Raw genomic sequence first — 12,088 nt, forward strand, 5'->3', positions numbered from 1 at the left:
CAGGTTCTTATGTGCTTAAGTAGAATAAGATAAGCTGCCAGTTTAAGTCAACCCAACCAATAGCAGTTACAGATGCAGTGGATTGGCTATAATTAGAGAGGCAGGCGATTCCATTTATACCTCTCAGTTTCGATCTCCAATCATGAAGCACCGCAAGACTTACAGCAGCAAGGAGAAAATGGACTTCGTAAAGTCAATTCGAGAAGTAGGCGACATAGGCGAGCAAAATAGCATTTCTGTCCGAAACTTCACGATCTCATCGACGCGGTGGTTTGTGCGAGCGGAATTAATACTACCAGCAAGGAAAAAGCTCTTCAAATGGCTGCATTAGCATGGACAAGCTGCAACTTCGAGCAAAATAGTTTTTCCGGCTTTCGTAACTTAGCTGTGGGATTTTACCTTTGTAAAAATGCACGAGAAGCTCCACAACTTTCAACACAACGGCGTTCCTGCCAGCCTTAAAACAGCTTTCTGGTTAAGATACATGGAAACAGTGCAGCACGACATCTTACTGCTACTGCTCGTCAGCGCAAGCAGAGTAGAAAACAAAAAAAACGAAGACAGTAGCAGGTAGACTATTATCACGCGAGACGCTCTAGTAACCGGACCAACACTCCGAGCCAATGGCCCAGAACGAAAAACGGAACATAGCTAAGAGTAAAAGAGCTACAAGTAAACCGTCGAAGGAACAGCACCACGAGGAGCAGAAGCAGGAGCATGAGCACGACCATCAGTGCGTACAGAACTAGGACCAGCGGCATGAGCTGGAGCTAAATGCAGAAGTGTCGGCCCAACAAACAGTTCTGTATGTGGTAAGGCTGTAGATATATTTTTCTATTAATACACTCCATTCTTTGATCGTTCTCGTGATTATCATTTTATAAAGCTAAAATCGGAATTTGCAGAAATTTCAGTGTATGTGTGAGATCGTACATAAAACGTCGTCATCTTTACTAAGATCAAGTCAAATTTGGACTAATAGACTGGCACATCTGCAAAATGGGCTCGAGCTTTAAGCCGCTAGTACAAGCTAAAAATAGCTCGCTCGCGTTGCTCCGCACCACAATACAATGGACGTCTACCAAAAGAGTATTATGTACCCGCCATATCCGCAGGTGATAAGGCGGCTTTACAAAAGATATATGCCAGCACATCGTAAGTGACGTCTACCACGAATGCTTTATGCGTGCAATTTTGTCCTGAAAACAAGGTCCTTATTTGTTTGAAGTTAATATACTGAAGTGTAAAGTACCATCAGTTCTACTCGGACAAAATACCTTAAAAAGTATTCCATTTTTTTATTTCATTCAAACTCATTCAACATTTCGGCGCTTTGGGATGGCGGACGACGAGGACTCCACGACTTTACTGCTCTGTTTGAGCGAAGCGCTCATGAAGTACGAAAGGGATGCGATGGATGCGCAAGATGAGCTGTTTCAGCTCCTTCTGAAGGGGTCTGAAAGGTTTCCATGCGATCCCAGCACTATCTTGCACATCGTGGAACGTTGCATGAGCCCTGGAGCTGACCAGCGTAACGCGCGACCCGTTGTCCGCGCTCAATCGCTCGGCATTGTAGCAGCACATCTTGACGGTGATCAGCGTCGAGCACAACCACCCACCCAAGCAACTAACCCGGAAACCCAAGCTTCTATTGCCACCATGGAGTTGCTCGACAATTTGCGCAGTGCTGTTTTGCAGCAACGAGAGGAGGAGGTGACTCACAGTGCAGTGCCTCGACAAGCCGGTGGAATCTACCTGGATGGCGCTGTATACGGCTGGCAACGACAAGAACTTCTTGAATGTGACGAGTTTAACCCGGTACTAGGCGATTCCCTGTTTAAATAAGCCGATGTATCGCTAACTTGCTACTGATACAGTACTGAGTTTGCTCAGTTGCCTGCTCGGTTTGGAAAATTCTACAGGATCCCACCACCGTCGTCGAGGGGGAGACCTTAAAAGCTCCAATACCTTCACCAAGTGCTGGGTCTAGTTCTGTGCTACTATGTGGGCTCCATGGAGAACTCCACGCTATGTCTGTAGTTTGGGTGCCGCCTACCACACTGTCACGTACTCTGAGAAGAGCCAAAAAGACGTTGGCGACGGCGTTGAAAGGCTACAGGCCTGTTCGGATCGCATGACCATCACCCACTCGTCAAGCAGAGCTGCATGGTAGAGGCCAGAGAACCTCTACTCAAACACACCTTTGGCTTTATCGACGAAAAAAACCTCCGGATATGCTTCCGGTGCTATTGGTGTTTATATTATTTGTTACCTAACGCGTACTGATGCTATTGGCAGCCTGTGCAGCCATCCAACACAGACCTTCAGAACGTCATGTACAATGGCTGGCTTCATGCAGTATTTGTCACTGGAACAATCGGCTTTGCGGCAGATGGCTGCATCATCTGGAGCCGCCATAATTGCCCTGGATCCTGGAATGATGCCGATACATCACTGGGTTTCCGCAACAAGCTTTTGGACCCCTCGTGCTGCCCGGACGCCCGCATGAACGTGGTCTCCGACCCTGCATTCCCGTTCAACTGATCTGACCGGCCGCATTCTAACACCGCTAAAGGACGGAGATATTGATCGGATCTTCCCCTCTCTACGGAGTGCTGCCAGGATAATGCACAACGCCATAACCTCCGTGCTCCAGGCCGCGGAGTGGGGAATGGGCAGCATCCAGAAGGTGTACAGTCGCCTCAACCTCCCCCTGCCCTACGACCCTGATCTCCGCGGTCTACGAATCAGCAACATGTTTCGCTTGGCTAATTACAGGGTAAAAACCGTTGGTATTTCTCAAATGAGAACCACCTTCAGCGGCGAATTGGAGATCGCAATTTGAACAAGTAAGTTTTGGCTGTATTAGTTGAGTTAACCGAGGCTTACATAAATTCGAACGATACGTATGAAGGGACCTCGTTGTGATCTGTTTGTTCCGGGTTTCGTCAGAGCTCTATAACACAGCACTTGCCAAGGAGCGTCTCGCTCGTGTCCAAGAACATCTCTCGAAGCAAGGATGAGCGTCCTTGCAGCTAGGGCTTCTTCGTCAAGGATCCAATAAGCATCGCCAGCTCTTGGGTGCGTGCACCAGCGTCCTCACGGGTCACGCCGAGCCCGCTCATCTCTCTTCACATTCTCCTGGCGGCGACGCTCTTCAGCCTCCTTCTTCTCGTCTCTGTAGTGCTCTTCACGGGTGGAAAGTTCATCGCGGCGGCGCTTTTCTTCATCGGCACGGCGGGCATCTGCTTTCGCCTCGTCTTTCTCGCGAAGGAGAAGCATTATACCCATCATGCTCCCCCCAGGCTTGACGAAGCAGTCTGGATCGAGGCCATCTTCTGTTTGAGCGTTTCCGTTGCTTTTACTGCTCTCACACGCTTTGCTTTTGCAAAGCTGGCCTCGTGACTCTCCAGACCAACGTCGTCGGTGGACCTCTTCGACTACAGAATTGAGCGAAATACGCGTAAATCACCTCCTTCAAGGCGGTTGGACGTGGACTGCAGCGTGATGTTACCACGAGGCTCTGAATCGTCTTGCGCACCCTGACGGTGTCCTTGTTTGGCCTTCGCGGACTTTGACTTGTCTGTTATGGTGGCTGGAACCTTCTTTGACTTGCGTAACCCCGCCGAGCGCAGCGTACGTATTGCTGCTGTTTCCGGAGCTGTGTCGAGCTGGGTGGGTGGTGCGAGCGCCTCCAGGCCCTCCACCCCAAAGCGAACACCAAAAGACGATTGCGTGATGGCGCACGCAGCCCCTTCGGTCAAGCGCAGTAATCTCAGTCGTGTCTGTCAAAGCCGCGGGTCCGATGAAGGATGACAACGACACACCGGTAGGTGTGTAAACCCCGACAGCTACGCCACCACCTTCTCCACCACGGTCAGGGAAGAGTGAGTCATCGGGATCGTAGTCGAAGCTGAAGGCAGGTTCGATTGGTCGGTTTTCTTCCTGGTCTTCGTCTCTGCCGTCCGACTCGGCGTCACTGTCTTCGTCGGCGCAGTCATCCATCTCGACGACGTTGGCTTTATCGTCTATGGCTCGCTTGAGATCTTTCGCGCGTTCGATGTGAAGAGGGATGTTAGCCTTGCCGGTGGGCTTCCGCGTACTATAAAGGACCTTGAATTTTCGGCGCAGACTGTCGAAGTCTCGCTCGACCCAATGCGAGGACGCGTCGAGTTAAAGTCGCTTGGCAGCCGTTCCCATTCGTCCTTCCCGAGTGGCAGATACTCTTCAGCCAGGTCCAGCAGTCGTCCAGTCTCGATCATTTTGTAAGCGCTTCCAGAGTTCTTGCCCATGAGGTTGCCGTTGCTTGCAGTGTCAAGAGCTTGGAAGGAGGGGTGCTGGTTGGAAAGCAAAAGTAAAAGTGAGCGTCCAAGTAAACGTCGCAGTCGCAGTCACTTGAGCTCAGCGCTCGTGATTGCAGCCTTGAAACGAGACCTGGTCCAGCAGCTCACGGAACTTCCTCAGAGTTGACGTCAAGCTACAAAGATAAAAACCCCCACGCGCTTGCCAAACTCTCAGCGCCAACTTATGACTTGCCGTCACACGAAGTTCAAGTTGCAACTCGAGCAATCTGCAAAGCTATATTACATTTCACGCACCTTAACTTCAATAAAAGGACGTGAAAGAACAAATATATTAAAGCACACACGAACGAACCAGATTCGTACCTCAACATGACAGCCATCGAAAATCTCGCGCGGTCCTTCAACTTGACGGCTTCAATGCCTTCACCTCGGTCGCTGACAGCATCGCTAAGGATCGCTACTGGCTTGGATGTCGCGATGACGGCAGCCAGCGCTTCGACAGCGGCACACGAACCACAAGTCGTCACCGTAGTCTGCGTTAACTTCTTGCCCACGATGAATGCGTCGGTCGTAACCACGACCACCGTGGTTCGCCGCCCGTTCCCGACCTCGACGAACTCGGCGACTGGCTCGCAAGAGTGAATCACAAATCGCATAAGGCCCCCCATGCGCTCTGCGTTTTATGGATACTCGGACGGCGTATTCTGGGCGCTCCGGGCGCTGCCTCATCACCAAGCGAAATCCGGTGTTTCGTGGGCGGACACTTCGGTTCATGCTTACGTGCTCCAGCTTGCCAATATACTGGCCGATCACCTCTCCAGGCTCAATGTCTTCAACCGCAGCCACAGCCAACGCAGACGTCCGAAGATTGCGAGCCAAGTACACCTTGTTGGACTCCCGAAGACCGTTGCCACACATGCCCTCGTACGGACAACAGTTGATGTTGCAGTACACATTCATGAGGGCATTGCGGCAAGTGTTAGCACGGCACAGGTCTTGGCAGTTGCACGAGCCAAAGTAAGGGACCACAGGAAACACCGTCGCCATGGGTTAAACTGCTCACGCAAGTGAGCAACGTTATGGGGCCATCTCACAGGAGCGAGAATTTCCGGATTTTGATGAGAACGCTGCTTGGGTCCCGAAGCTTCCATGGTTGCAGCACGAGTGCAACCACTCGGGTTCGTGATCGGCCGTCCTTCTTGGGCACGAAGGAGACGGGGTCGAGAATACGGAGCCGCACTCTCGCGGCGATATCGACGATTCTGCAGGCCTTTGGTGCGAGCACCCACCAGCGGTGAAGGTTGTGCCGTAGTCTTTAACATCACCAGCGAAGGTCGTGGCGTAGTCTCCAGAATCACTGGCGAAGATGTCGTCGGACTGGCCACTTCCCGAGGCCGACGCGATGGAGATAGAATAATCTTCGTCAATGACGGAGATGACGGTGCCTTGTTGGTGTTTCTTCTCGAGTAGCCGAGCTCCCTGAAACCCGGCGACATCCAAGGAGGCGTGGCGGTCCCAGTTGAAGAGGTGTCGTCCCAGTTCTTGTCGTCGCAGCACTTGTCGTCGCTACACTTTTGTGTGGGCGACTTGCTCTCGGGGCTCTGCATACGTGAAACGTTGGGAGGGGTGTTCTCGTCCTCGCTGTCCGATGAATCCTGGATGTACCGAAGCTTCCAGTGCAGTGCGGAATGCACAAGATGAACCATGGTTGCAAGCGTAATAGTTTTTTAAAATACACGTACTAGTAACAGTTTAAAGCCTGTACAGTACCCACCTGTCACCTCCAGTGGCAGATTGTAGACTGAGCGCTTCCTCGCAAAGTCGCAAGAAAAGATACATGTCACTTCAGAGTGACGGTCGTTGTTGAAGAGTGACGATCAACATAAACAATACAAATTTGAAGTATAACGTTTAAGATGGCATATGAGTCTGTTTATTTAGACGATTTTATCGTCTACATAAAGTTTATGCGGTGATATCGAGCGGCTTATCTGCTGCTGATATGTAAGGTACTTAGGGGCGTTCCTGTACTTAGGGGCGTTCCTGTACTTAGGGGCGTTCCTCTGGGGTCGTGATCCCAAACTTGCGCTGTGATTGGCCAGTCCACTCGCACTTTTTCAAGAGAGCGCATCCCTGTGTAACCCACTGCGACCCAAGGCCCGGATCGCGCGCTGGGCGGGATCGCCGGATAGCCGACAGCTATTTGCCGTTTTTTCGCAAAGATATACGCGCCACGATGGATGCAAGCTGCGCGTGGAGACAGCGCTCGTCGTCGACGCCGACGCCTTCTCCGCCTCATCGCAACGGCGGCAGCGGCAGAAGCAGCAGGACTGGTCCCAGACGAGGGAGCTTCTTGCATTCTCTGCCGGCGTCTAAACTGGAATGTGCACAAGGAAACTCTGGTGCTGGAAGGCCAGTTTGAGCGCTGCTACCGCATGAAAGCAGCTTCTTTCAACCGCTTGCTCTCTTTGATACGACATGACCTAGTACGAGACGAAGTGCAGTCGCGCCACCGGACTGGGACCGAGCCAATTTCCCCCGAAAATATGCTCCAAATGACGATCTCGTGGCTTGCGGGTAGTAGCTATCATACAACCAGGTGCCTTGGCGGTGCGTCCACTTCGGGCTTCTACGCTCTTATCCATGACGTGATGGATGCCATTTGTGCGTGCCCAGAACTTCAGATTCGAGCACCAACAGAGTCGCAGCAGCGCATGCTTGATTTAGCGGACGGGTTTGCAGCAATTAGCAGGGACAGTATTCTGACTGGGTGCGTGGGCTGCATCGATGGCTGGCTCTAGGCGCCATCGTCAAAAGAAGTACCGGATGCTACCTCGTTCTACTCCGGGTATTACCAAAAGTACGGCCTCAATGTCCAAGCAATTTGTGACTCGCTGTCACGTTTTACTGGGTATTGCTTTGACTCGCCTGGAAAAGTAGGCGACTCGATTGCTTTCAAGAAGTGGAAGCTGAGCGAGAAGATCATGGAGCTTCTTCTAGGGTTTTACATCATTGGCGACAGCGCGTACCCACTTTCCGATTCATTGCTGGTGCCGTTCAACAAGCTTGAAATTAAATGCTAGGCGCATTCAGACTACATTTTTATCTAAGCCAACTACGCATTCGTATTGAGATGGCGTTCGGGTTGCTCGTTAATAAGTGGCAGATTTTTAAACGCCCTCTCGTCGTTGACTTTATGAACGCTAAAAAGGTGATCAAGACGTGCATGAAGTTGCATAACTTCTGTATTAATGAGAGCACCAAAAACCAAAACGCTACTACGAGCATACGGGCAGTTGCTACGGAGTTGCATAGCTTACCAGAGAGCTGGTATCAGCCAACGGACAATGCCAGTGAGCCGAATGTCTTGCGTCGTGATGCACAAGGACGGATACTACGTGAAGTAATCACGACTCAAATTCAGAGCTTTAACCTTCGACGGCCCCGCGCCCGTTAGCTGGATGTTGAATGTGGTGAACCAAGCGGCAGCATCTCGTTCATGATTTCGTACTCCAGCTCATCAATCTGGCTCTCCAGTACTTGCTTTTTCTTCGTGTGTTGCTCGAGGGCGTGGCTAATTTCAGCAGCATCTAATCCTTTTTCGACGTACTCTCGACGCGTTTGCAAGAGCTATTTAATTACGTGGCTATTGCGGTCGAGCATTGCGTACAGCGTCTTCAGCTTTTGGGCCGATCGTTGCTCTTGAATGAGTAATTTTTGTTCGCCCCACGTGTCGTCTTGCACTGTGCTAGTGTTCTGCTTCTCATTGTCAAGCAACCCGTTCACACGCTCTAAAATATCTGCAACAGAATCGTATATCTGGGCGTGTTTTTGGCGCTTTCTGTTAACTTGCTTTGTCGTCGAAGTTTTACCCTTTTTTGTTGAGTCGTCTTCGTCCTCCGGATAGACGTTAGCAGCGCAAAACTCGCGTCCATTCTGACGGTGAACACACCACCGATCCAAGTAGTACACGTCTGCCCTCCCGTCACAAAATCCCAGAAATAGTGGCTACCCTGTCCTGAAACCTTGGACCTCGCTTCAGCGCGAGCAAAGTTGCTGCTGAGCTCTTTCCAGATCCGTTTCAGCTTTCCTGCAGAGTGAATCATGGTGAAAGAAGCATCAATGTCTTCAAACACAGCGTCTTCTGAAATCAAAGTGTTAAACTCGCTTGTATCTGCACCAAATACTGTTGCAACTTCACTCCAAAACGACGAGCCACCTTGAGCAATCTCTTCGCGCGTAAGCTGATTTCCGGTCGCAAGAAGTGCTTGAAAGAATCGATCAGAGAACAGCACATTTACTAGGCGAAACATGCAGCCCTTGGTGTGTTTATCATCATTGTCACGATTGCGCTTGGTTTGCTTGCGCTGGCGCTGCAGCAATGCTTCCCGTCCTTCCTTGTTTGTATCCCACGCAGTGAGTATCTTCACGCGCTCGTCCTTTCTCGTGTTCTTCGCAACATTCAAGCTGCGCGCCGTGCACTCGAGCTTGAGCTGGTCAAGGCTCCACTCATTGTAGTCATCAGAGGTGTGTGTGTGTGGGGGGGGGGGCGTATGGCGCGCTTGCGCGTGTCAAGCGCGACTTTAACGCTTCACTTGGATCTCGCTATGGGTGTGCTGGCGCCGGATTCGGCCGCGAAAGTGCCGCCGGAGCCGCTAGTGGAGGTTGAAGTCATGTTGCTTTTGCGAGTTTGCGGGCAAATTGCTGTTCCAGGTCGCGATCCGGTCAAGAACGACCGGGATCGCGGTGTGTAGCCATCCCCTCAAAGGCCCCTACCCCCTTCAGATCGCAATCCCGGTTAGGAATGCCCCTTAGGGTCCCCTAATGTAGTTTTGGCAGACGTCCAATGCTGAAATCCTGATGGTTACAGACGTGTTTGTAAGACGATCGTTTTTGATGTCGGTGACAATATATGCGCTCTCAAACTCAACTGTCTGTCACGGACTTAAACTGGCAGTTTACCTTAGTGCTGAACCGCGATGCACAAAACCAATTCAATCCATCACCTAAGTATGACTTTTTAGCAAATTGGACAAGTGCTTGCGTTACAGTATTAAAAGACATTGCGATTAGATCCTGGAAGTCGATCTATTTATAGCTGCTTGCTGCAGTGCGTTGGAGACGGAGATTTGAAGAATGATCGTAGCTCAGCATCGTGCAGTCATGGGCCTTGGCGAAGCGCTCTCTCTTGAACAAGCCCTTAACTCTTTATCTTTCCTGTATGGTCAAGCGCGTATTGATAAGCTGACCTATACGATGTCATTGCCGAATGCGCCTCAACAATGCCTTTCCGTGTAGACTTTCCTGGCAAATGGAACAGACTGCATCTTTTATCGAAAATAAACAGTGCGCCAATGAGACCACAGATAAATAAAAACCCAAATAGCTTTTCGAAGGTTACATTTTGCCTTTTCGTAAGGAACCTAGCATTCCTGTTCGTACCGACAGGTTTGAAATCGGTTTTCATTCTACCCCCTAAATCAGACCCATTAGAGCCCAATGAACCGATTCCCGCAGGGTGTCGCGTACAGATTTTGTCGAGCCCGTTATTTCAGACCGCTGCGAGATGACATGGGTTGAAAAATCCTTAGTGAAACCAAGAAATCTGCTGGAGGGGTACCCCCGACAGAAGTATGAATCTGTGTGGTGACCTTGTTCTATGGTCATTTATTAATTAGCCGAAATCTGTCCGAAATCGTGGGCTACATATCCTGTCCAATATTTAACGCCCAGAAATGGAAATGCACATACAGCTTATACCCTCGCAAACGCGGTCTTACTGCTTTCAGTCTTTTCAGCCAGAAACTTACGTGGCTCCGCCCAGAAACTGAAAACTACTTCCTGCTTATAACCTTTCAAAATCGGCTGTATCAGGCTTAGCATATTTAGGAGGTGATGTCTGTCTCACGCAAATGTGGTTCACACTAACTGTTTGAATTTCGAATCCTCCCGCTAATTGCATCATTGCACGTCTTCGAGCAGAGCAGAACATGACGAAAGGCACAAAAGGTCTCTGGCTAACTATCAACCAGAAGTGCAAGGTTATTGAAAAACATGCCCGGAGCTTGAGATCCAGCTTGGCGAGTTTGTGATGGAGTGTCAGAGTGCTCATGTCTGTCTTTCTCGTCGGCTCATTACGAATAAGGGTTAGCGTATTATGGCGAGCCTAAAGCACCCTCCTCCTCTGAAACTATCTGACGGGTGGATGTCGCGCTTCATGAAGCGTCATGGCCTTCGATTTCGAACCATGCATGAGGAGGCAGGATCTGTGGAGGCTGACATTATTCGCGAAGGGATGATGGCGATGCAAGATATTACTCGTCATTACGCGTTGCGAGACATCTGGAACATGGACGAAACTGGGCTCCTGTATCACTCGGCAAAGACGAAGGGCATATGCATGAAGAGCACTACTGGTCTAAAAAAAGACAAACCGAGAATAACGGTGGCGTTGGCGGCTAACGCTGACGGATCTGAGAAGCGTCCAGTTTTCTACATCGGAACAGCTCTACGCCTTCACTGCTACAAGGGAAAGTATGGAGATGAACTCGGCTTCTACTACCGGAATATTACTAAAGCGTGGATGACGCGGACTTTGTACACAGAGTGGATCAAGTTATTTGATAGCGATATGCGTGCAGCCGGCAGAGACATTCTACTGTTAGTCGACAACGCAACGTCTCATGAACTTCAAAGCGGTGAGCTCATTAACATCACTGTGCAGAAGTTGCCGCCAAACACTACATAATATCTTAAGCCAATAGACGCCGGAATTATTGCGGCAGCAAAGAGTGGTTATCGCGATAGGCGCATGAGTTTGGCGTGCGATAGGGCTGACAAGTCGATGCCACACAAGGCTCCACGTTGACCAATTGCAAGGAATGAAGTGGGTTGACAAAGCATGAGACGATATCACTCCAGAGACAATTCGCCACTGCTTTATGAAGAGCGGGATAGTATTTTCAGAGGAGAAGGAGAACAACCCAAGTGAGAATGAGCGACGTTTTAATTTGACAAATAAATGTGAGACATTTTCATTGTGATATTACATATTCGGTACATAATTTATAACCTGGGGGAACTTTGAAGGTCCACCCTTTTCAGTTTCTGGGCGGAGTCTGTAAATGTTTGTCTAAATCCACCTCCCCGAATATAATCGCACTTCCAAATCAACTCTCCCCGACTCAAGTGATGGGCGAAGCATTTCAAATCCTTGGCTTTCTTGGGTCACTGCTACTGGCGGCGTCGCTGGTGCCCCAGGCGATGAAATTGTACAAGACCAAGAGCGCGAAAGACATCAGCTTGTCATACCAAATATCGTACGTTCTGGGACTTGCAATGATTGTGGTGTACGGCTTCGGTCGCTGGCTCTGGCCCGTGTACATCCCCGCTACGATTGAGCTGTGCGCTGCAATCATAGTGTTCAGCATGAAGCTCTACTACGACTGGCAGGAGCGAAAGCAGGACGGCGGCAAGGTCGCCGGCGCCAGGTCCGAGGTGGAGGTCCAATGAGCTGCTTCAAGAACAGCGCACTCCAGTGACAAAAGTACATTTCCCAGCAGCGAAGAGCTAGCACTAAAAAAACATGTACAGACCACCTTTTGCAGCACGTTCTTCCTGTAATCAATGTGTGCGTGGAGCTGCTAATGGTGGTCTGTACATCGCAGTGCGATGGCTCTGGGCCATTGGCTCAACGTGAAGGGTAGACATCGGCTGGGACCACTCAACTTCGATGACACATGTCGACAGAATACTAAGCCCAAGTTGTCTTCACTGATACCGGT

The 12,088-nt window shown here is 50.3% G+C and overlaps 1 protein-coding gene across 1 annotated transcript; it reads left to right on the plus strand.

Moving 5' to 3' along the window:
• Positions 1-11,495: 11,495 nt before the first annotated feature.
• Positions 11,496-11,816, plus strand: PITG_04607 (uncharacterized protein; the record flags this gene model as incomplete). Its single annotated transcript, XM_002905313.1, has 1 exon — positions 11,496-11,816. One exon carries the CDS (start codon positions 11,496-11,498, stop codon positions 11,814-11,816), a length of 321 nt encoding a protein of 106 aa, XP_002905359.1.
• Between the last annotated feature and the right edge of the window lie 272 nt (positions 11,817-12,088).

Source organism: Phytophthora infestans, genomic scaffold, assembly GCF_000142945.1.
Source record: "Phytophthora infestans T30-4 supercont1.6 genomic scaffold, whole genome shotgun sequence".
Lineage (NCBI taxonomy): Eukaryota > Oomycota > Peronosporomycetes > Peronosporales > Peronosporaceae > Phytophthora > Phytophthora infestans.